Source organism: Ranitomeya imitator, chromosome 7 (genome assembly GCF_032444005.1).
Source record: "Ranitomeya imitator isolate aRanImi1 chromosome 7, aRanImi1.pri, whole genome shotgun sequence".
In the NCBI taxonomy this organism is placed as follows: Eukaryota; Metazoa; Chordata; class Amphibia; order Anura; family Dendrobatidae; genus Ranitomeya; species Ranitomeya imitator.
Genome location: NC_091288.1, coordinates 108,404,643 through 108,430,368, shown reverse-complemented (window position 1 = coordinate 108,430,368; position 25,726 = coordinate 108,404,643). Strand labels below are relative to the sequence as shown.

General features: G+C 45.3%; 1 protein-coding gene across 1 annotated transcript; it reads left to right on the top strand.

Annotated features, from left to right (window-relative positions):
- The first annotated feature begins 1,116 nt into the window (after positions 1 to 1,116).
- On the top strand, positions 1,117 to 7,722 carry LOC138645884 (gamma-crystallin 2-like). Its single transcript, XM_069735382.1, has 3 exons — positions 1,117 to 1,202; positions 5,595 to 5,837; positions 7,392 to 7,722. The coding sequence occupies exons 1-3, from the start codon at positions 1,161 to 1,163 to the stop codon at positions 7,665 to 7,667; spliced, it is 561 nt and encodes a 186-aa protein (XP_069591483.1). The 5' UTR covers positions 1,117 to 1,160; the 3' UTR covers positions 7,668 to 7,722.
- Positions 7,723 to 25,726: the final 18,004 nt, after the last annotated feature.

Here is a 25,726-nt window from a genome sequence, read left to right as displayed (position 1 = left end):
TGTACAACATTTCTTTAATTTCTTATGCAATCATTTCCATGAGGGGGGAAATAATTTTAATTTTTATAAAAATACAAAAATTATCACAAAAATCCAGACATTTGACTTCAGCTGTCAACCTCACAGCTGTCTGCAAGGTCTCTGTGTGTGTGAGTGAAGCTCATGCTGCAGTGTGTTCTGCAGCCACATCTGGTTGTAGTTCCCTCAGCGTGCTTCACTGCCTCTTACTGTTACATAGTCCTTTTTTGCATTTGTACTGCTGCACATTTTGCCAGATTTCTCCTATTACTGTGTTTCCATCCGTATCCAGCTAGATAGCATACAAACACTATATAAGAGTAGATAGAGGAGCTTTTCTGCAGCCTTGCAGCGCCGTTCACGGCTGTCTGCAAGGTCTGTGTGTGAGTGCAGCTCTAGCTGCAGTGTGTTCTGCAGCCACATTTGGTTGTAGTCCGCTCAGCGTGCATCACTGAATCATACATTGTCCTTTTTTCATTAGTGCAGCTCATTTTTCCTGATTTCTCCTACTAGTGATGTGTTTCCATCTGTATCCAGCTAGATTGCGTGCACTATGCCTTTAATTTCTCCTCCACCTCCCCCAATACATCCTACATTATTCTTAGTTGTTTTCCTTCATGTAGAAGTAACCTACAAGGAAAGAAAGGGTTTATTTTAATTCTGATATTTTTGTCCCATTTACTTGCATTGATTTCCGGTATCGGTATCTGCGATATCCGATAGTTTTTGGATATCGGCCGATCCAATCCGATACCGATATTTCCAGATATCGGAAGGTATTGCTCAACACTATTTATGACATATAGAATACAATGAGGACAAACAAAAAAGAGTATTATTTTCCTTAAAGACAAAATCAGCACTGTTTAACACTGGACATAACTCTATGCAGTGATCGTCTACTGTATGTAATGCTGTTTGTCTCTGCCATTGTTGTGATTCACTGGAAAAATACTTTTTATTCAAACTATACTTACACCAGCAGTCCTGGACTACAAATAGTGGAGAAACAAAAAAGCAGTAATACCAGAAGCAGTAAACACTGTCACATAGTATACATTATCCTTACTGTGCAGAACGCTTTGTTTGGTACATGCTGTCTGGTAGTCTGGCCAACATATATAAGACTGCTGCCAGGCCACATGAATGCAAACAGGCAACACATGAACATCAGAATGGGAAAGGTAGGTTTTATGATCATTTTCATGCATTGTGGGAATATCTAAGCTCGTAGAAGGATATGTGAATTGTGTTTATGGCAAAGTTTGGTCACTTTCATCTTCAAGAGGTTCTCTGAATGAAATAATTAAATTAATTGCTCGCAGGTGGCCAAAAATTGACTATCTCCTTCTTACCAATTTGTTACAAACCTCCCGACTTAATGCACTAATATCAGGACATCAATGTATTTAAGGACAAATTGTATTTTGAGTGACCCCATTTTGGATGTCAAATAATATATTGCATAGCTGTAACTAATTTTATTTTGGTGAATTATTAAAAAGCAGCAATTCCTCTGCTTCTATTATGGCATTCATCACACACTCTAATTGATATGGCAAGCGATTATTCTGCGGGTCGCTATGTTTATGACTTTAAAAAAAAATTATATTTGTGTCAGCAGAGCTATGTGATGGTTTGGTATTTTGATGGACAATTTATAGTTCTCAGTGGTTAATATTTTGGGTAACATGCATTTTTTGGGGAGATGGGATGAATAACCCAACCAGAAATGTTGGCTGGCATTCTTTTTTTATGCTTTTTTTCAATGTGGGAGAAATAAGTGCTTTTTATTTATTTATTTATTTCCAAGTCAATACAGATGCAGGGATACTAATTATGATTTTTCATAATAAATTGTAACTTTTTGAGGAAACTAAGCATTTTTTTTAATTGTTATTTTCATTTTCATTGCTTTTTTTTACAATTTAGACTTCTTTATTAACAGTCTTGGTAGGCTACTTGACTGATTTTATAATACTTTGTGGTATATCTATATAACAACGTATTATTGCCTTTTGATGTAGTGCCAAATGCAGTGCCAAATAGGATTCCATATGTGGGAGGCCTAATATGCAAGAATTAGGGGCCATTATTAGACCTTAGCAATTATATAGCAAACAGTCTGCACACTCTGTATAATCATCTGTATATGAGATGAGCAGATAATCGAGTTTGAGTTGAAATTTGAGGTTTTACATAAAATTGAACATTTGAGATTTGATTGGCATTGCTGCGCAGGCCTCTCCATATTGCCCTGCAGCTAGGACATCTAAGGATTATTATACCTTTTGCAGTGGATGACAGGGCCGGGGCTGCACATATCAGTGTTTCTCAGATTAGTGTAGTTTGCATTGCATGGCTGTTTTATATCTCCAGAGTAATGGAGTAAGTCTCCCTCTCCAATGGAGTGTAAGCTCTTATGGAAAGTGGGGTCCTCTCTTTCTCCTGTAGAGTGTATGCCCTTATAATCGGCGGGTCTTCTCTTTCTTTCTCCTGTACATTGACAGCTCTTATGATCTGCAGGGTTTTCTCTCTTCTCTATATGAGTTTTGTGAGCAATTAACATCTTTTAAAGTGAACCTGTCAGCAGGATTTTGCTAAGCAAACTACAGACACTGTCATGCTGGTGCTCTCTTTCTGTCTGTCTCTGTCTGTCTATCTCTCATCTCTATCTCTCTGTTTTTCTCTCTCTCTGTCTCTGTTTCTCTCTGTCTATCTGTCTCTTTGTCTCTCTCTGTATCTGTTTCTCTCTGTGCATCTGTATCTCTCTGTTTATCTCCCTCTGTCTCTGTTTCTCTCTGTGTATCTGTCTCTATGTCTCTCTCTGTCTCTGTTTCTCTCTGTGTATCTGTCTCTTTGTCTCTCTCTGTCTCTGTTTCTCTCTGTGTATCTGTCTCTCTCTGTTTATCTCTCTGTCTCTATGTTTCTCTCTGTGTATGTCTGTCTCAGTGTATCTGTGTATCTCTCTGTGTCTCTGTTTCTCAGTGTATCTGTCTCTCTGTGTATCTCTCTGTTTCTATGATGAGGAACATGTTTGTGCTTTGTGACGGCCTGTGGCCAGGTCTTTCCTTGGTCTCTCTGGCTTAGACCGGTTTCACACGTCAGTGGCTCCGGTACGTGAGGTGACAGTTTCCTCATGTACCGGAGCCACTGACACACGTAGACACATTGAAATCAATGCATCTGTGCAGATGTCATTGATTTTTTGCGGACCGTGTCTCCGTGTGCCAAACACGGAGACATGTCAGTGTTCGTGGGAGCGCACGGATTACACGGACCCATTAAAGTCAATGGGTCTGAGTAAAACACGTTGTCCGTGTGCAGTCCGTATACTGTGCAGGAGACAGTGCTACAGTAAGCGCTGTCCCCCCCACTGGTGCTGAAGCCGCCATTGATATCTTCTCTGCAGCAGCGTTTGCTGTAGAGAAGATATGAATATTCCTTTTTTTTTTGTTTCTTGTGTTTATAATAAAGATCCATGTCCCCACCCCCCTCCCACCCCCTGTGCGCCCGCCCGCTGTTCTTAAAATACCCACCCGGCTCCCTCGCTGGCTGGCGCTGCTTCCTGTCCTGGCCGCACCTTCTACTGTATAAGCGGTCACGTGGGGCCGCCGATTACAGTCATGAATATGCGGCTCCACCTCCCATAGGGGTGGAGCCGAATATTCATTACTGTAAATGAGCGGCCCCACATGGCCACTCATACAGTAGAAGGTGCGGCCAGGACAGGAAGCAGCACCAGCCAGCAAGGGAGCCGGGTGAGTATTTTAAGATCTTTATTTTAAACACGAGAAACAAACAAAAAAAAGAATATTCATATCTTCTCTACAGTAAACGCTGCTGCAGAGAAGATATCAATGGTGGCTTCAGCACCAGTGGGGGGGACAGCGCTAAACTTTAGCGCTGTCTCCTGCACGGTGCGTGTGGTACCCAGTGGGCACACGGGTGGCACACGTGTGCCACACGTGTGCCACACTGATATGCCACTGAATCGCACGGGCACATGGACACAGATAATTCCGGTACCGATTTTTCCAGTACCGGAATTATCTGGACGTGTGGGACTGCCCTTAGAGCAAGAAGATAAGACTCTGCCTACAGTCCTTCACCCAGAGCAGGGGCATCTCATTAAGGCTACTTTCACATTAGCGTCGGACTCGGCCCAACGCAGTGCGTCAGGCCGACGTACCGACGCTAGCAGTGAATGCGCCGCACAACGGGGGCAGCGGATGCATTTTTCCAGCGCATCCACTGCCCCATTGTGAGGTGCGGGGAGGTGGGGGCGGAGTTCCTGCCGCACATGCGCAGTCGGAAATGGCGGACCGTCGGCAGCAAAAAACGTTACATGTAACGTTTTTTGTTCCCGGTGGTCCGCCACAACACGGCGCAACCGTCGCACGACGGTTGCGACGTGTGTCAATGCATCGCAATGCGTCGCTAATGTTAGTCTATGTGGCAAAAACGCATCCTGCAGACAACTTTCAGGATGCGTTTTTTCCCATAAACGACGTATTGCGACGTATTGAAAAAAACCGCTAGTGTGAAAGTAGCCTTACTGCAAACTCCTATCACTGATTACACAGAAAACAAAAGTATCATTTTAATCAGTATAACACTGCCAACATGACAATGTCTGTAGTTCGCTTAGCAAAATCCTGCTATCATTGAAAGTATTGAAATTTGCTGCAATTCGAAATCTTGGTTAGGTTTTGGCAAAGTTGCTGAATTTAAATGACAATAGATCGTTCATCTCTACTTACTGGCCGCTTTTAGTATATACTGTAGATGTATAACAGTTAGGATCATAGTTATTTCTGTTCTCTGGCATTATAGCAAGGAATAAGATATTTAAAGTGACCAGCGATTATGAGTGATGATGTGGAGAAAGCACCAGTTCCAGCTCCACCAATGCACCATCAGGGCCCTTTAACAACACTGTATTTTTGGTACAAGTGCTGTCCAGAAAAACAATGAACAGCACTTGGACCAATGTTAGTCAATGCTGCAGTGCAGATGAGCGATTATTTTCACTGTCCGAATCTGCAGGTGAAAAAAATTTCAGTTTCTTCCTTAAATCGGATGAGACTCAAACATCTAAGTCTGTGGGTGCCCCCCAAAAATAAATGATCCCATCCAGAACCACAGTGTAGCATTCTATTTATATGGATACATTGCAATTCTTTGACATAAAAACTTGAAAATGTTCCTGTAAATGATTAATAGCTGCTGTAAAAAACGGATTGTACAGGGATGACAAGTAGGAAGAAACCGTCCCACTTTTGTGGATCAAACTGTAAATTAATTTTTATACAGTTAAGTGAACCTACCCCAATGGTGTAATGTCTCACAGGAACTACATAGTTCTGACATGGTGCAGAGAAGGAAAGTCTTAGTATTCACTAAGGAAAGTTTAGATCCTTTATGACAGCAAGAGCTACTGTCAATTTTATTTATAAAAAAAGCTGTTTTTTTTTCAGGAATACAATTTACACATGACATGTACAGTTTTGCTATGCTGTGCGATTTCTGCATATCCATATATCAATATTGCTTTATATATGATTACATTTTAGATCATTTTCTATGAAGACCGCGACTTTCACGGAGGATCTTATGAATGCAGCAGTGACCACAGCGATTTGCAATCTTATTTCAGTAGATGCAATTCAGCTAAAGTTTTAAATGGCTGCTGGATGCTTTATGAACGCTCAGGTTACACAGGATTTCAGTATTATCTTAAATGCGGGGAATACCCAGACTATCAAAACTGGATGGGATTTAGTGACTCCATTATGTCTTGTCACATGATTCCTCAGGTATGACACATAAATGAGATGCATTTCAATATTTCTTATTTAATTGAATATACATTTTTTGATACATTGTAACCTTTGTCAAAGCTGAACAACAACATTGGTCACCCCAACAATTCAAGGTAACAATCCTTCTAAGGCCGGTTTCACACGTCAGTGGCTCCGGTACGTGAGGTGACAGTTTCCTCACGTACCGGAGCCACTGACACACGTAGACACATAAAAATCAATGCATCTGTGCAGATGTCATTGATTTTTTTGCGGACCGTGTCTCCGTGTGCCAAACACGGAGACATGTCAGTGCCGATTACAGTCATGAATATGCGGCCCCACCTCCCATAGGGGTGGAGCCGCATATTCATGATTGTAATGGGCGGCCCCACGTGACCGCATACAGTAGAAGGTGCGGCCAGGACAGGAAGCAGCGACAGCCAACGAGGGAGCCGGGTGAGTATTTTCAGAACAGCGGGGGGGGGGGGGGGGGGAGGCACACAGGGGGTGGGGACATGGAGCTTTATTTTAAACACGAAAAACCACCAAAAAAATGGATTATTCATATCTTCTTTACAGCAAACGCTGCTGCACAGAAGATATGAATCGCGGCTTCAGCACGATGCAGGGGACAGCGCTAAACTTTAGCGCTGTCTCCTGCACGCTCTGTGTGGTACCCAGTGGGCACACGGGTGGCACACGTGTGCCGCATGTGTGCCACACTGATGTGCCACAGAAACGCAGGGGCACAGATAATTCCGGTACCGATTTTTTCCGGTACTGGAATTATCTGGACATGTGGGACTGCCTTAAAACGTCTTTACTTTTGGCAAAATGATTCATATTATTATTTATTTTAACCCCATGTACGGAAGTCATGAGCTAACACTGTATGGGTAGGTTCACACGATTTCTCCACATATGTGAAAAATGGACTGATTATTCTGATCAGACTTTCATCAGAGTTTGATCCGAGTTTTTCTCATACATGGAGAGGGAAAGAAAACGTTTCTTCACTTTTGTTCTTTCTGTCAGTCGATAAAAACCAGAGTGCACATGGATGTCATCTGAGTGCTGTATGATTTTTTCATGGACCCATAGACTTCCATTGTCAATTTTTTTAAACTAATCAAAGGTAGTGGACAACCCCATTAATCACTTATTCTTCCTAACACCATAGGAAAATTTTTATCTAGCGTGACATTTTTTCTTATTTCCTTCTGCATAAATCAATGTGTGTCTTATAGTAAATTCTAGTTAAAAAATGCAAATATATATAGATTTATTTTTACTAGATCAGCCCTTTTACGTTTACTGCTACTCAATGTAATTCTCTATCGAGTCACATAAGAAAAATGAAAAAGAGTAGAATACAGCTGATGTAAATTGACATTAACATACCGGTATTGCAATTATCTATATATTATTATGCAGTCGCAAAATGTTTTTATTGTTTTTAGAAAATGAAAGCCATTGAAAAGATTTAACATAGAAAAATGGAAAAATTTGTACAAATTACGTAATTTACGGTATTAATCTTTACCCTTTTTTGTATTCTTCTTTAAGCATTATGGACCTTACAGAATTAGATTGCATGAGAGAGAAAACTTGAGAGGTGAAATGATGGAGCTCACAGAAGATTGTCCTCATGTTTTTGAAAAATTTTATCACCATGACATTCACTCTTGCAATGTGCTTGAAGGATACTGGATATTTTATGAGCAACCTAACTATAGGGGTCGCCAATACTACGTGAGACCTGGAGAGTATAGGAGGTTCAGTGACTGGGGAGCATTAAATGCCAGAGTGAGTTCTTTTCGCAGAGTAATACATTGTTTTTAGAGATAGCTTTTACAAAATTGTAAATCTAACAAATAAAGTGACTCAATTAACTATTGAATGTCTCAATATCTTTTAATTAGACAACAGTAGATCAATCTGTTGCAAACTGATTTTGACTCAAGTAATGGATTCATCTACACCATTGACCAATTTGTGCTAAAATCAGCAGGACCTCCTACCAGGTTCAAAAGCAAAAAATAAATTTCAGGAAAGCCAACGCACCAAAACAGCAAATTTTTGCTAAAAACTTTTTCTTTATTCCATGTCAATTAATAATATCAAAGGAAGACACAGCAAGCATTGTTTTGGCCATAATTGGCCTTTTTCAAGACCAAAAAAAGCTGTATGAATATTTTTGAAGATTAAGAAAGGCCAATTATGACCAAAACGTCTGCTGTGTCTTCCTTTGATGTCATTAATTGACATGGAATAAGGAAAAAAAAATATTAGCAAATTGACTTTGAGTTGAATTTCCTGATATGATCAGGTACTGGTGATTTCAAAACATTTGTAATTTGATTTGTGAGAAACATACAAAAAATGTTGGGTGCCATTTCACACAATGCTGAAGATTATTTCAGCCAGAGTGTGGGCTCATGATATCAGACGAGGCTGCATAGGCTTCTCCATACTGCCATGAAGCTATCACACACTTGGCTTAATGCAGCTAATTAGAGTTGACAAATTACTGGGACAAGTAAAATAAATCAACAAAAAGAGGACAGTGCCTAATCTATGGATAGGCTTTCACTAAAAATGTATACAATTATTAGTATAAAAATTATACACAGCTACACATGTTTTACTTTATACATACCTATTTTAGTATATTCACTCTGATAAAAATAAAGAAAATTTGTATTAGTCGCAACTTTTCCACACCACCAGATGACAGCAGCACATAAAAGGGTCTACAGATGAATGGATGACCCTATTTGTAATTTTTTTCCTGGCTTTCCACTTTGTGCAAAGACTTTTTGAGTGTAGGAGTACATCAACTATGCTTTCAAAATGTTTTAATAAGGTCCGCAAGTTGTTACTTCAATGGTCTATGGATAGCTGTATTACCCTCTTTTTTTCATGGCTTTGAACTGTGTGCAAAGCCTTGACCTTGGTATTGTTCTATAGCTTAGTCGGATCCTCCCATCTTCAGGCCCCCTCCCAAGTACCCAAATAAACCCCAATAAAGACAGGATTCAAAACTTGGATAATAATTGGCCACAGTGGCCTTTATTATAAAACATACAAACATTAACGGTAAAGTAATGTAGGGAGGTCCTTGAAGCTCCAAACTGGTGGTAAAACATAATATATAGAGTGGACAGAAAAACCAGACCATAATTTACTCCCAGCCGCAACCACCTGGCTCGGGAGCACCAAAATACCCCGAAGGGCTACCATTGTCCACCTAACACCTGGGAATCCGGCCCACCGTTGCCAAGATCCCCCCAAACCATCAGACCCGAAACCAACTTTACACCAACTGAAGAATCCGTATCCTGACGGATCCATCAGGCCAATTTAGTACCAACTCCAAGGACCCCTCCCACCACCACAACGAGAGGTACTTGAACACCTCAAGTACCGAGGCCCCCCCAAACTTGACCGCTATGGCCCTTTTCAATACCGCTCTGCAAACCGAGAGCCCACAAATCGATGCCCACCGCATTCAAATGAACACAATCTCCCAGAAGAAATTCATCTCCCCTTTTTTCCAATTCAAAATGATGGATGAACAGACCACCGTTTCTAACGACAAAACTAGATATAGCCCGATTCACCTTAATTCTGGCTTTGTCGATCCTTTCCACAGATCTGGCGTGTCGCCAGCACCTCCTCGGGACGATATCTGACCACACGACTAACAAATCCCGGAAAGACACCCACAGCCTCAGCAGATCGTGTTTTATATCCCGGATCAATTCGCGGCAAGGGCGAACCCCCAAATCATTGCCCCCCACGTGAAGAACTAAAATATCAGGAGTTCTGTCCAACCCAATACCCTTATGCACTTCCTGCATAACGCCACTCCAACACAAACCCCTAAAACCCAGCCACCTCACCACGGCCATGTCCCTTGAAAAACCGAGTTGACGTCCGTCCCGCCGAACATCCGCTCGCCTTGCGCCCCAATAGACGAAAGAGTGGCCGACGATCCAAACCAACATGGGGGTTCGACCTAGAAAATACAAACAACTTAAAATCCAAAACAATGACACGACAAAATACAGGTGTACGATAAAAACAAAACGCAAGGCCTTCATGGTCTAACATAGCTCTTGTAACGCCCAGACTCCCATCTCCCTATCCTCTGAACCACTTCAGGGGCCAATTCCCCCAGAGCCGCTTCAGTCGCGGCCCCAATACGAAATGAGTGCGACGCAAAACGAGAAGCGTCCAAACCCAACTCCGACAAGGCTTTTCGAAAAACAGCAACAAACTGAACCATCCTCGTGACACAACAAAGGACCATCCAAAACCGGCCGCAGGCTAGCAAACGCCTTAAAACAACGAACAGGGCACATGAGCGAACCACTGACCGAGCCCAACTCAACCCGTTTACCTTTTCCCGCCTGGTCAGTCTTAGACCGACGTATCCAGAAATGTAAACGCCTCCCAATAAGCACCACATCCTTGGCCCAGAGCCCCCCTCGCCTAAACGTGGTGGGAGATACCAACTCCCCAACCCTCAAGGCCCCAAAAAACGCCAGGGAAAAGGCTAAACAAAAGAGAGCTATCTCAAAATTGGATAAACAAATGTTCCTCAAACGCATGCCCACCTGCTCTAACACACCAAAAGAGACTGGGCGCCGAAGATCACCTCGCCCCGCCTTTCTACGAAAACCTTTTATAGCCTGCCGTACCAAAAACAACTTCGTCAAATCCTGCAATCCTCGAAGCTGAAAACCGAAATCCAAAGCAGCCAGAACTCTATCCACCTTTGAAGCCGACCACCCTTCTTCCGCGCCGCGTCTTAACCACAACAACAAAGCGCCCAGTTGATCCTCGCCCCTGTTAGTAGCCCCACAGGACGCCATCCAAGATTCCCAATCTCACCATACCGACCGATACGCCGACCACGTGCTGGGTGCCAAAGACGCGTGAATCAAAGGTCCTGCAGCCCGGATACCACATTCCAAAGCTCCGGCGGGCAGTCCAGACCCGTCTCCTCCGCGTCGGGGGCCAGAGACCGAAACCGTTCCCACTGAAATCGAGACAAAGAGTCAGCCACAGAATTCTCCACTCCAGGTACATGAGTCGCCGTAATGTACACATTGATAGACATGCAGAACAACACCAACTGACAGAGAACCCTGATAACCGGAGGAGAAGAGGCCGTCAAACTGTTTATGACACACACAACCGCCATGTTGTCACAATTAAAACGAACCCTCCGATTGCGCAAATCCTCCTTCCACAAGTAGACTGCAACCAGGATAGGAAAGATTTCCAACAAAGTGACGTTCTTGACCAACCTGGACGCGAACCACTCATCCGGCCACCTAGTGGCACACCACCTGCCACCAAAAAAGGCGCCAAAACCAACACCGCCTGAAGCATCAGTAAACAAGTCCAAATCAGCGTTGCCGACTACTTCCTCCATCAACAATGAACGGCCATTGTACCGTGCCAAAAAACTGTCCCACACCTCCAAATCAGCCTTATGCTCGCTAGACAGGCAAACAAAATGATGCGGGGCCTTAACCCCCGCCGTGGCACCGGCCAGCCTCCTTGAAAAAACCCTCCCCATCGGGATAATCCTGCAGGCAAAATTCAATTTGCCGAGGAGGGACTGAACCTCCCGCAACGGCAACTTCTTTAAGCGACGCGCCCGAGCCACTTCGTTTCTCAATCCAACCACCTTCTCTTCAGGCAACCGAAATTCCCAGTTAACGGAGTCAATAATAATGCCCAGGAACGAAAGACTCATGCAAGGCCCCTCAGTTTTTCCTGGCGCCAGCGGGACACCAAAACGTTCCGCTACCCATATCACCGTCCTCAAGACCATGTCACAACTTCCGGACTGACTCGGCCCGATGCACAAGATTTCATCCAAATAGTGAATGACCGAATCCAAACCGGACACCTCCCGAACGACCCACTCCAGAAAAGAACTAAAAGCCTCAAAGTATGCGCAAGACAACGAGCAACCCATAGGCAAACATCTGTCCATGTAAAATCCACAGTTCCAATAACAACCCAACAGCCTCACACTGTCTGGCTGGATGGGCAATAAACGAAAAGCCGACTCAATATCAGTCTTAGCTAACAGCGCGCCCCTCCCACAACTATGCACCCAGCGTGCAGCCTCGTCAAAGGACGTATAAACCACGGAGCAAAACTCTGGATCTATCCCGTCGTTCACGGACCTCCCTTTGGGGTAAGACAAATGCTGAATCAACCTGAACTTGTTCGGTTCCTTCTTCGGCACCACACCCAACGGCGAAACTATCAAATCCTCTAGCGGTGGAACAGGAAAAGAACCGGACATTCTTCCCAACGAAACCTCCTTATGCAACTTATCCGATACCACCGCCGCGTGCAACCCAGCTGATCTCAAGTTCTTCAAAACCCGAGGGATACCGAAAGGAGGAGCAGGTATACGAAAACCATCCCTGAAACCCAACAACAACAACTCCGCTTTTTCCCTATCCGGGAACCAACTTAGATAGGGGACCATCGCGTCCAGCTTCACTGGCGTCTCCCCCTTATGAATTGCCCTCTGGCTTTCCCTTTTTCTTGAAGCACTTGGCGGCTCCATGGGAAGAACCGCTGCAGTGCGAGCACACGTGCTTAAATTTACAAGTAGCTCCGAATTTGCACTGGCCGTCATTAAACTGCCAGCACAAACCGTGCTTCTGACGTCCCGATTGTCCGGACTGACCCCCCGACCCCGAAAAACTTCCTTGCAATGCGGAGTGGCCAGCAGTCCCGGCCCCGCCTTTAAAGGAATGGCCAAATTCCATCGGCGCCATAACCCGCAGCCACAAACCGATGTCCTTCTGTGTTGTGAATTCTGTTGTCAAGCTCCCTCCTGTGGTCGTGAATGGTACTTTGGTGAGTTCTGTCCATGGGCTCCCTCTGGTGGCTGTCAGTGGAGCTGCTGCTTCTGAGGTTCCTTACACAGGTGACATGGTTTATCCTTTGGTTGGCTTCTCTATTTAACTCCACTTAGATCGTTACTCCATGCCAGCTGTCAATGTTTCTGCATTGGTTCAGTCCGCTCTTGGATCTTTCTGGTGACCTGTCTACTCCAGCAGAAGCTAAGTTCCTGATAATATCTAATTCGTTCATTGTTTTCTTGTCCAGCTGGATATCATGATTTTGTCTTGCTAGCTGGAAGCTCTGGGATGCAGAGTGGCATCTCCGCACCATTAGTCGGTGCGGAGGTCTTTTTTGCACATGCTGCGTGGTCTTTTGTAGTTTTTTGTGCTGATCGCAAAGCTACCTTTCCTATCCTCTGTCTATTTAGTAAGTCTGGCCTCCCTTTGCTGAAACCTGTTTCATTTCTGCGTTTGTGACTTTCATCTTTACTCACAGTCAATATATGTGGGGGGCTGCCTTTTCCTTTGGGGAATTTCTCTGAGGCAAGGTAGGCTTTATTTTCTATCTCTAGGGCTAGCTAGCTCTTAGGCTGTGACGAGGCGCCTAGGGAGCGTCAGGAGCGCTCCACGGCTATTTCTAGTGTGTGTGATAGGATTAGGGATTGCGGTCAGCAGAGCTCCCACATCCCAGAGCTTGTCCTGTGTGAGTTTTAACTATCAGGTCATTCCGGGTACTCCTAACCACCAGGTCATAACAGTACAGCTGGCCTAAAGTATTAATGCATCTCAATAGAGGGATAAGAGAAGTTCTGAGACCATTTTTTTTTCTTTGCACTGTGTTTTGTCTTTCTTTTCCCCTAAACCTTTGGGTGGTTCAGGACACAGGTGTAGATATGGACATTCAAGGTCTGTCCTCTTGTGTGGATCATCTCACTGCAAGGGTACAAAACATTCAAGATTTTGTGGTTCAGAATCCGATGTTAGAGCCTAGAATTCCTATTCCTGATTTATTTTCTGGAAATAGATCTAAGTTTCTGAATTTCAAAAATAATTGTAAACTGTTTCTGGCTTTGAAACCCCGCTCCTCTGGTGACCCTGCTCAACAGGTAAAAATCATTATTTCTTTGTTGCGTGGTGACCCTCAAGACTGGGCATTTTCCCTTGCACCAGGAGATCCTGCATCGCGTGATGTTGATGCATTTTTTCTGGCGCTTGGATTGCTTTATGATGAACCAAATTCAGTGGATCAGGCAGAGAAAATCTTGCTGGCTTTGTGTCAGGGTCAGGATGAAGCGGAGGTGTACTGTCAGAAGTTTAGAAAGTGGTCTGTGCTTACTCAGTGGAATGAATGTGCCCTGGCGGCAATTTTCAGAAAGGGTCTTTCTGAAGCCCTTAAGGATGTCATGGTGGGATTTCCCACGCCTGCTCCATTTGGCGTTGTTCGCTGAGAATAGGCCTGAGCCTATGCAGTGTGATAAGACTTTGACCAGAGCTGAACGGCAAGAACACAGACATCGGAATGGACTGTGTTTTTACTGTGGTGAATCCACTCATGCTATCTCCGATTGTCCTAAGCGCACTAAGCGGTTCGCTAGGTCTGCCACCATTGGTACGGTACAGTCTAAATTTCTTTTGTTCGTTACTCTGATTTGCTCTCTGTCATCCTATTCTGTTATGGCATTTGTGGATTCAGGCTCTGACCTGAATTTGATGAACTTGGAGTTTGCCAGGCGCTGTGGTTTTTCCTTGGAGCCTTTGCAGTATCCTATTCCATTGAGAGGAATTGATGCTACGCCTTTGGCCAAGAATAAGCCTCAGTACTGGACTCAATTGACCATGTGCATGGCTCCTGCACATCAGGAGGATATTCGCTTTTTGGTGTTGCATAATCTGCATGATGTGGTCGTTTTGGGGTTGCCATGGCTACAGGTCCATAATCCAGTATTGGATTGGAAATCTATGTCTGTGTCCGGCTGGGGTTGTCAAGGGGTACATGGTGAGGTTCCATTGCTGTCAATTTCGCCTTCCACTCCTTCTGAAGTCCCTGAGTTTTTATCAGATTACCGGGATGTATTTGAGGAGCCCAAATCCGGTGCCCTACCTCCTCATAGGGATTGCGATTGTGCTATTAATGTGATTCCTGGTAGCAAGTTTCCTAAGGGCCGTCTGTTTAATTTATCTGTGCCAGAGCACGCTGCTATGCGGAGTTATGTAAAGGAATCCTTGGAGAAGGGTCATATTCGCCCGTCGTCGTCACCATTGGGAGCAGGGTTCTTTTTTGTGGCCAAGAAGGATGGCTCTTTAAGACCTTGTATTGATTACCGCCTTCTTAATCAGATCACGGTCAAGTTTCAGTATCCTTTGCCGTTGCTGTCTGATTTGTTTGCTCGGATTAAGGGGGCTAGTTGGTTCACCAAGATAGATCTTCCAAGGGCGTATAATCTTGTGCGAATTAAACAGGGCGATGAATGGAAAACAGCAATTAATACGCCCGAGGGTCATTTTGAATACCTGGTTATGCCATTCGGGCTTTCTAATGCTCCATCTGTGTTTCAGTCCTTTACGCATGACATCTTCCGAGAGTACCTGGATAGATTCATGATTGTAGGGCAGCGCGGTGGCTTAGTGGTTAGCACTGCAGCCTTGCAGCGCTGGAGTCCTGGGTTCAAATCCCACCTAGGACAACATCTGCAAAGAGTTTGTATGCTCTCTCCGTGTTTGCGTGGGTTTCCTCCGGGTACTCTGGTTTCCTCCCACATTCTAAAGACATACTGATAGGGGATTTAGATTGTGAGCCCCATTGGGGACAGTGATGATAATGTCTGTAAAGCGCTGCGTAATATGTTAGCGCTATATAAAAATAAAGATTATTATTATTGTACAGGTCCTTCTCAAAAAATTAGCATATAGTGTTAAATTTCATTATTTACCATAATGTAATGATTACAATTAAACTTTCATATATTATAGATTCATTATCCACCAACTGAAATTTGTCACGTCTTTTATTGTTTTAATACTGATGATTTTGGCATACAACTCCTGATAACCCAAAAAACCTGTCTCAATAAATTAGCATATCAAGAAAAGGTTCTCTAAACGACCTATTACCCTAATCTTCTGAATCAACTAATTAACTCTAAACACATGCAAAAGATACCTGAGGCTTTTATAAACTCCCTGCCTGGTTCATTACTCAAAACCCCCATCATGGGTAAGACTAGCGACCTGACAGATGTCAAGAAGGCCATCATTGACACCCTCAAGCAAGAGGGTAAGACCCAGAAAGAAATTTCTCAACAAATAGGCTGTTCCCAGAGTGCTGTATCAAAGCACCTCAATGGTAAGTCTGTTGGAAGGAAACAATGTGGCAGAAAACGCTGTACAACGAGAAGAGGAGACCGGACCCTGAGGAAGATTGTGGAGAAGGACCGATTCCAGACCTTGGGGAACCTGAGGAAGCAGTGGACTGAGTCTGGTGTGGAAACATCCAGAGCCACCGTGCACAGGCGTGTGCAAGAAATGGGCTACAGGTGCCGAAATGGGCTACAGAGAAGCAGCACTGGACTGTTGCTAAGTGGTCCCAAGTACTTTTTTCTGATGAAAGCAAATTTTGCATGTCATTCGGAAATCAAGGTGCCAGAGTCTGGAGGAAGACTGGGGAGAAGGAAATGCCAAAATGCCTGAAGTCCAGTGTCAAGTACCCACAGTCAGTGATGGTGTGGGGTGCCATGTCAGCTGCTGGTGTTGGTCCACTGTGTTTCATCAAGGGCAGGGTCAATGCAGCTAGCTATCAGGAGATTTTGGAGCACTTCATGCTTCCATCGGCTGAAATGCTTTATGGAGATGAAGATTTCATTTTTCAGCACGACCTGGCACCTGCTCACAGTGCCAAAACCACTGGTAAATGGTTTACTGACCATGGTATTACTGTGCTCAATTGGCCTGCCAACTCTCCTGACCTGAACCCCATAGAGAATCTGTGGGATATTGTGAAGAGAAAGTTGAGAGACGCAAGACCCAACACTCTGGATGAGCTTAAGGCCGCTATTGAAGCATCCTGGGCCTCCATAACATCTCAGCAGTGTCACAGGCTGATTGCCTCCATGCCACGCCGCATTGAAGCAGTCATTTCTGCCAAAGGATTCCCGACCAAGTATTGAGTGCATAACTGAACATTATTATTTGATGGTTTTTTTGTTTGTTATTAAAAAACACTTTTATTTGATTGGATGGGTGAAATATGCTAATTTATTGAGACAGGTTTTTTGGGTTATCAGGAGTTGTATGCCAAAATCATCAGTATTAAAACAATAAAAGACCTGACAAATTTCAGTTGGTGGATAATGAATCTATAATATATGAAAGTTTAATTGTAATCATTACATTATGGTAAATAATGAAATTTAACACTATATGCTAATTTTTTGAGAAGGACCTGTATATTTGGATGACATTTTGGTCTTTTCGGATGATTGGGAGTCTCATGTGAAGCAGGTCAGAATGGTGTTCCAGGTTCTTCGTGCGAATTCCTTGTTTGTGAAGGGGTCAAAGTGTCTCTTTGGAGTTCAGAAGGTTTCATTTTTGGGTTTCATTTTTTCCCCTTCTACTATCGAGATGGACCCTGTTAAAGTTCAGGCCATTTACGATTGGACTCAGCCGACATCTGTGAAGAGCTTGCAGAAGTTCCTGGGCTTTACTAATTTTTATCGTCGCTTCATCGCTAATTTTTCCAGTATTGCTAAACCGTTGACTGATTTGACCAAGAAAGGTGCTGATGTGGTCAATTGGTCCTCTGCGGCTGTAGAGGCTTTTCAGGAGTTGAAGCGTCGTTTTGCTTCTGCCCCTGTGTTGTGCCAGCCAGATGTTTCGCTCCCTTTTCAGGTTGAGGTTGATGCTTCTGAAATTGGAGCAGGGGCTGTTTTGTCGCAAAGAAGTTCTGATGGCTCGGTGATGAAACCCTGTGCCTTCTTTTCTAGAAAATTCTCACCTGCTGAGCGCAATTATGATGTGGGCAATCGGGAGTTGTTGGGCATGAAGTGGGCATTCGAGGAGTGGCGACATTGGCTTGAAGGAGCTAAATATCGCGTGGTGGTCTTGACGGATCACAAGAATTTGACTTATCTCGAGTCTGCCAAACGGTTGAATCCTAGACAGGCTCGATGGTCGCTCTTTTTCTCCCATTTTGATTTTGTGGTTTCATACCTTCCGGGATCTAATAATATGAAGGCTGACGCCCTGTCAAGGAGTTTTGTGCCTGACTCTCCGGGTGTTCCAGAGCCGGCGGGTATTCTTAAAGAAGGGGTAATTTTGTCTGCCATTTCCCCTGATTTGCGGCATGTGCTGCAAAAGTTTCAGGCTGATAGACCTGACCGTTGTCCTACGGAGAAACTGTTTGTCCCTGATAGATGGACTAGTAGAGTTATCTCTGAGATTCATTGTTCAGTGTTGGCTGGTCATCCTGGAATCTTTGGTACCAGAGATTTGGTGGCTAGATCCTTTTGGTGGCCTTTTTTGTCACGGGATGTGCATTCTTTTGTGCAGTCATGTGGGACTTGTGCTCGGGCTAAGCCTTGCTGTTCTCATGCCAGTGGGTTGCTTTTGCCCTTGCCGATCCCGAAGAGGCCCTGGACGCATATTTCCATGGATTTTATTTCTGATCTCCCTGTTTCTCAAAAGATGTCGGTCATTTGGGTGGTTTGTGATCGCTTCTCTAAGATGGTCCATTTGGTACCCTTATCTAAATTGCCTTCCTCCTCTGATTTGATGCCATTGTTTTTCCAGCAAGTGGTTCGTTTGCATGGCATTCCAGAGAACATTGTCTCGGACAGAGGTTCCCAGTTTGTTTCGAGGTTTTGGCGGTCCTTTTGCGCTAAGATGGGCATTGATTTGTCTTTTTCTTCGGCTTTCCATCCTCAGACTAATGGCCAAACCGAACGAACTAATCAGACTTTGGAGACATATCTGAGATGCTTTGTTTCTGCTGATCAGGATGATTGGGTGTCCTTCTTGCCTTTGACTGAGTTTGCCCTTAATAATCGGGCCAGTTCGGCTACTTTAGTTTCTCCTTTTTTCTGTAATTCTGGTTTCCATCCTCGTTTCTCTTCAGGGCAGGTTAAGCCTTCGGACTGTCCTGGTGTGGATGCGGTGGTGGACAGGTTGCAGCAGATTTGGACTCATGTGGTGGACAATTTGACATTGTCCCAGGAGAAGGCTCAACATTTCGCTAAGGCTACGTTCACATTGGCGTTCCGCCAATGTGCGTCGCTGTTGCGCCGGCGACACAGCGGCGACGCAGCGGCGACGCGCCCCTATGTTTAACATAGGGGACGCGTGCGTTTTTTGGGTGGCGTTTTTCGACACTTGCGTCGTTTCTGACGCTAGCGTCGGACGCAAGAAAATGCAACAAGTTGCATTTTCTGTGCGTCCGATTTTGGTCAAAAAACGACGCACGCGTCGCAAAACGCGCGTGTTTTTGCGCGCGTTTTTCCGTGCGTCGCGCGTTGCGTCGCCGACGCAGAGCGGCGCAACGCTAGTGTGAACCTAGCCTAACCGCCGGCGTTGTGTTGGTCCCCGACTTCGTGTTGGGGATTTGGTTTGGTTGTCATCTCGTCACGTTCCTATGAAGGTTTCCTCTCCTAAGTTTAAGCCTCGTTTCATTGGGCCATATAAGATTTCTGAAGTTCTTAATCCTGTGTCATTTCGTTTGGACCTTCCAGCTTCTTTTGCCATCCATAATGTGTTCCATAGGTCGCTGTTGCGGAGATACATGGCGCCTATGGTTTCCTCCGTTGATCCTCCTGCCCCGGTGTTGGTCGAGGGGGAGTTGGAGTATGTGGTGGAGAAGATTTTGGATTCTCGTGTTTCGAGATGGAAACTCCAGTACCTGGTTAAGTGGAAGGGTTATGGTCAGGAAGATAATTCCTGGGTTTTTGCCTCTGATGTTCATGCTGCCAATCTTGTTCATGCCTTTCATTTGGCTCATCCTGATTGGCCTGGGGGCTCTGGTGAGGGTTCGGTGACCCCTCCTCAAGGGGGGGTACTGTTGTGAATTCTGTTGTCGAACTCCCTCCTGTGGTCGTGAATGGTACTTCGGCGAGTTCTGTCTATGGGCTCCCTCTGGTGGCTGTGAGTGAAGCTGCTGCTTCTGAGGTTCCTTACACAGGTGACGTGGGTTATCCTTTGGTTGGCTGCTCTATTTAACTCCTCTCAGATCGTTACTCCATGCCAGCTGTCAATGTTTTTGCATTTGTTCAGTTCGCTCCTGGATCTCTCTGGTGACCTCCCTTCTCCTGCAGAAGCTAAGTTCCTGATAGTCATTATTTGTTCATTGTTTCCTTGTCCAGCTGGTTTTCATGATTTTGTCTTGCTAGCTGGAAGCTCTGGGATGCAGAGTGGCCCCTCCGCACTGTGAGTTGGTGCGGAGGTCTTTTTTGCACACTCTGTGTGGTCTTTTGTAGGTTTTTGTGCTGATCGCAAAGTTACCTTTCCTATCCTCTGTCTATTTAGTAAGTCTGGCCTCCCTTTGCTGAAACCTGTTTCATTTCTGCGTTTGTGACTTTCATCTGTACTCACAGTCAATATATGTGGGGGGTTTCCTTTACCTTTGGGGAATTTCTCTGAGGCAAGGTAGGCTTTGTTTTCTATCTCTAGGGCTAGATAGTTCTTAGGCTGTGACGAGGCGCCTAGGTCTGGTCAGGAGCGCTGCACGGCTATTTCTAGTGTGTGTGATAGGATTAGGGCTTGCGGTCAGCAGAGCTCCCACATCCCAGAGCTCTTCCTGTATGAGGCTTAACTATCAGGTCATTCCGGGTGCTCCTAACCACCAGGTCATAACAGTTGGTCCCCGACTTCGGGTTGGGGATTTGGTTTGGTTGTCATCTCGTCATGTTCCTATGAAGGTTTCCTCTCCTAACTTTAAGCCTCGTTTCATTGGGCCATATAAGATTTCTGAAGTTCTTAATCCTGTGTCATTTCGTTTGGACCTTCCAGCTTCTTTTGCCATCCATAATGTGTTCCATAGGTCGTTGTTGCGGAGATACGTGGCGCCTATGGTTCCCTCCGTTGATCCTCCTGCCCCGGTGTTGGTCGAGGGGGAGTTGGAGTATGTGGTGGAGAAGATTTTGGATTCTCGTGTTTCAAGACGGAAACTCCAGTACCTGGTCAAGTGGAACGGTTATGTTCAGGAAGATAATTCCTGGGTTTTTGCCTCTGATGTTCATGCTGCCGATTTAGTTTGTGCCTTTCATTTGGCTCCTCCTGATCGGCCTGGGGGCTCTGGTGAGGGTTCGGTGACCACTCCTCAAGGATGGGGTACTGTTGTGAATTCTGTTGTCAAGCTCCCTCCTGTGGTCGTGAATGGTACTTCAGTGAGTTCTGTCCATGGGCTCCCTCTGGTGGCTGTCAGTGGAGCTGCATCTTCTGAGGTTCCTTACACAGGTGACATGGTTTATCCTTTGGTTGGCTTCTCTATTTAACTCCACTTAGATCGTTACTCCATGCCAGCTGTCAATGTTTCTGCATTGGTTCAGTTCGCTCTTGGATCTTTCTGGTGACCTGTCTACTCCAGCAGAAGCTAAGTTCCTGATAATATCTAATTCGTTCATTGTTTTCTTGTCCAGCTGGATATCATGATTTTGTCTTGCTAGCTGGAAGCTCAGGGATGCAGAGTGGCATCTCCGCACCGTTAGTCGGTGTGGAGGTCTTTTTTGCACACGCTGCGTGGTATTTTGTAGTTTTTTGTGCTGATCGCAAAGCTACCTTTCCTATCCTCTGTCTATTTAGTAAGTCTGGCCTCCCTTTGCTGAAACCTGTTTCATTTCTGCGTTTGTGACTTTCATCTTTACTCACAGTCAATATATGTGGGGGGCTGCCTTTTCCTTTGGGGAATTTCTCTGAGGCAAGGTAGGCTTTATTTTCTATCTCTAGGGCTAGCTAGATCTTAGGCTGTGACGAGGCGCCTAGGGAGCGTCAGGAGCGCTCCACGGCTATTTCTAGTGTGTGTGATAGGATTAGGGATTGCGGTCAGCAGAGCTCCCACATCCCAGAGCTTGTCCTGTGTGAGTTTTAACTATCAGGTCATTCCGGGTGCTCCTAGCCACCAGGTCATAACACTTCTGATCCCAGCGAATCGAAGGACGGACCGCCTTCCTCTGTCTAAACTGCTCGTCATACCAGAGCCAAGCTTGGCCCCCGTATGCCCTGTGTGCCTCGCCTATCGAGTCCATGTAACAAAACAGTTTTCAGGAGCCTTCTTGCCAACCACGCTTGCCAAAATCGCAAATGCTTGCAACCAATTCACAAACGTCTGAGGAATAAGATGCCATCTGTGCTTCTCCTCATCCTCCTTCTTACTGTCCTCCTTCTTGCTCTTATCTAAATTAAATTTCTCCAAAGGAAGGAGCGAGAAGATCTCCACGTACTCATCCCTCCAAATCTTCTCCCTCACTTCCTTTTTCAAATGAGCCCCCAGTGGCCCCTCAAAACAAACATAAACCTCTCCCCGCGCTTTATCATCTAAGCAAATACCGCCCTCCTTCTCCTTCTCCGTCTGTACTGACACGGAAACGGGCTCCGATGACCTACTTGGCGCCGCTAAGCCCCCTAGAGACCCTCCGAGACCTATCTCCGATGCACCCACCCACGCCGCCAACGGTGACGGCACCGACCAAGCGCCCCCCAAACGTGAAAGCAACTCTCGAACACTACACAATAACTCCCCTACCCTGTCACTCCCGCACTCCGGCCGAACCCGCGGACGCGCCCCCGTAGCCATGGCCCCACCCACTTGACTAACCCCAACTAACGTGGAAAATGATAATACTGGTGACAAAACAGACACAGAGTTGTCCTCACCAAGCTGCAAGGGAGCTGGCGTCCCCCCAGCCGCAGTCGTCCCGCTCATCCAGCCGACGTCCGCTACCGATCCTCTATGTGGCACCTCCGGAATCCGAGGCCCGGCCTGTGATGATGACCCGTCCGCTCCGGCCCCGTCCTGGCCTGTTGTCGATAGTCCAGATGGGGCCCTGCCTGGAGGCACCTGGGGCCCACTGCTGTAGCCGGCGGCAGCCGGCCCTCTGCCGGGACTCCTTCCAGATCCAGCCGACTGTGTGGGGGAAGGTCTGGGATCCCTGGTTGGGCACGGCAGTACCGCAAATCCGGCGGCGCTGCCTGCTGCTGCAGCCGCAGGAGCTCTCCCACGTTGTCCGGGATGAGCAGGTGAAGCAGGCCGCCGGGCAGCGCCATTACCACGGCGCCCTGCTGTGACGTCAGCAGAAGTGAGGGAAGATCCGGCGCATGGAGGCCCTGCCCCCCGAAGCGAGGGAGGAGAAGGCCTGTCCACCACCGCAGGCCCCAGCGCGGCAGATGGATTCTTCCCGGACCGGGCCCTGCTTGGGCGTTTGCTGGCAGGTGCTCGGTCCGGAGGGTCCCTGGAGGGGCTCCGACGCCGTCGCTGAGGCTGGGGCACGTCGGGGGAAAAACGCTCCGGAGGCCTGACTCGCCTGGAGCGCCGCTCGCCTGCCGACGCCGCCGGGACATCTCCGCTGCCTCCATCCAAAATGCCGGTCACCTGGGCTTCCAGCCAGACAGGATGCTGGTTCGCAGCCGCCGCCCGCAGCCTCTGCAGCACCTGGTCTACGGATGACATGGTAGGTCCTCACTATTGGCCTCCAGAGCGGGAACTGGCCAACCCCACCCCCTACCTAGCCCTATAAACCCCCCTAATGCATACTATACCCCTCCCCTAAACATGTTCCCACCCCTTCTATCCTCCCTCTCCAAACCCCTGTCATGACGGCCTGCACGTACGCCGTCTGTGGGGGGGAGGGGACGGCTCGCTCCGGCCTGCTCTTTATGAGTGTACAAGTGCCACAAATACACTTTCTTAATTTTTTTATGAGACACTCCAGTTGGTGCCTTCAAGGGTGTATGATGACTCTGCTTGTAATTCTTGCCAAGCTTTTCACTGTGTGCAGAGCTTTTATGAGTGTACAATTACAACAACTACACTTTCTTCACAATATTTGAATGAGGTACTATAGTTGGCGCTTTCATGGATGAATGGATGACCCTGCTTGTCATTTTTGGCAGGCTTTCCACTTAGTGCATAGCCTTCATGAGTCAAGGAATACCAGGACATAACAATTTGAAAGGAATGTTTATGATGCCTTCCTGTATCTCTAATACAGGGTATATCTGAGTCCCTCTTCCATCATATTTTTGGCACTTCTTGCTTCTGTCAAAAATTACACTGAAATTTCAAATGTTTAATAAAAATTTCAATTTCGGTTTACTTAAATTATTTTATTTTTAATCCTTTTTAAATTTTGCTTTTTATATAAGCTATTATACAAGAAAGAAGGTTTCGTAACATTTTTTCCTGTAAATTCTAATTTGTCGTCAATTTTGAACATTTTATTGTCAGTCCTTAAAGTGGAGTAAAAGTATCATACCATTGTCAGACTTGCTTCCCGATGCTGTTCTCTGTCCATTCAGGTCTTTTTCTATCCATTTCAACATTTTCAGTGCCCCCAGATCTCTTTGTAGGTTCTGTCATAAAAACACTTAGATTTACCATTGACTTCCATTTACTCTTTACTGGAAACGAGCACCCGACATTAGGAATTGCTCAGTTCAAATAACAAGCATCTTAGCATTTTAGTGCTCAATCACTTCTAGTCACTAATATACACAACCAGAAGCTCATACATTCTGATGTTGTCACTAATGTATACCACCAGGAGCTCATACATTCTGATTGCTCACTAATATATACCACCACAGGCTCATACATTCTGATGTCTTCACTAATACAGTATATACCATGAGGAGCCCATATATTCTGATGTCCTCACTTAGATATACCAGGAGCACATACACCCTGATATTATTATTGATATATACCACCAAGAGCTCATACATTTTGATGTCATCACTAATATATACCATCAATAGCCCATACATTCTAGGCTCAACCACACAGAGAGAGACACAAGCAAACAAACACACACACAGATAGATACATACAAAGACAGACAGAGACAAACACACAGACACACACGTAGATTCAGAGAAAGACAGAGAAACACACACAGATGCAGGAAAAACAGACAGACAGGGACACACAGACACATGCATAGTTACAAAGAAAATCAGAGACACACAGAGACACAGACAGACACATAGATACTAAGACGGATAGACAGACAAAGACACACATGCAGACACATGCACACAAATAGATACAAAGACAGACAGAGACACACACATATAAACAAAGACAGAAACATGCAGATATGCAATGGGGAAAATAAGTATTTGATACATTGTCAATTTTGTAATTGACCTATAAAGAATGGATAGGTCTGTAATTTTTATCATAGGTACACTTCCACGATAATAGACCATCTTAAAAAAATCCAGAAAATCACATACTATGATTTTTACATAATTTATTTGCTTTTTATTGCATGAAATAAATATTTGATACAATAGAAAAACAGAACTTAATATTTGGTACATAACCCTATGTTTTGAATTACAGAGGTCAGAGGTTTCCTATAGCTCTTGATCAAGTTTGCAGACCTTGCCACAGGGATTTTGGCCCATTGCTCCATATAGATCTTCTCCAGATCTTTCATGTATCGAGGCTGTTGATGGTCAATATTGAATTTCAGCTACTATCAAAGATTTTCTATTGGGTTAAGATCTGGGGCTGGCTAGGCCACTTGATGACCTTGAAATGTTTTCTAAGGAGCAACTCCTTAGCTGCACTGGCTGTGTGTTTCGGGTTATTGTCATGATGAAAGACCCAGTCATGACCCATCTTCAATGTTCTTAGGGAAGCAGGTTGTTAGACAAAATCTCTCGATGCATGACCTTATCCATCCTCCCTCCACTACAGTGCAGTCGTCCTGTCCCCTTTGCAGTAAAGCACCCCCAAAGTATGATGTTTCCCCCATAATGCTTAATGATATTGATGGTCTTCTTGGGGTTGTACTCATTCTTCTTCCT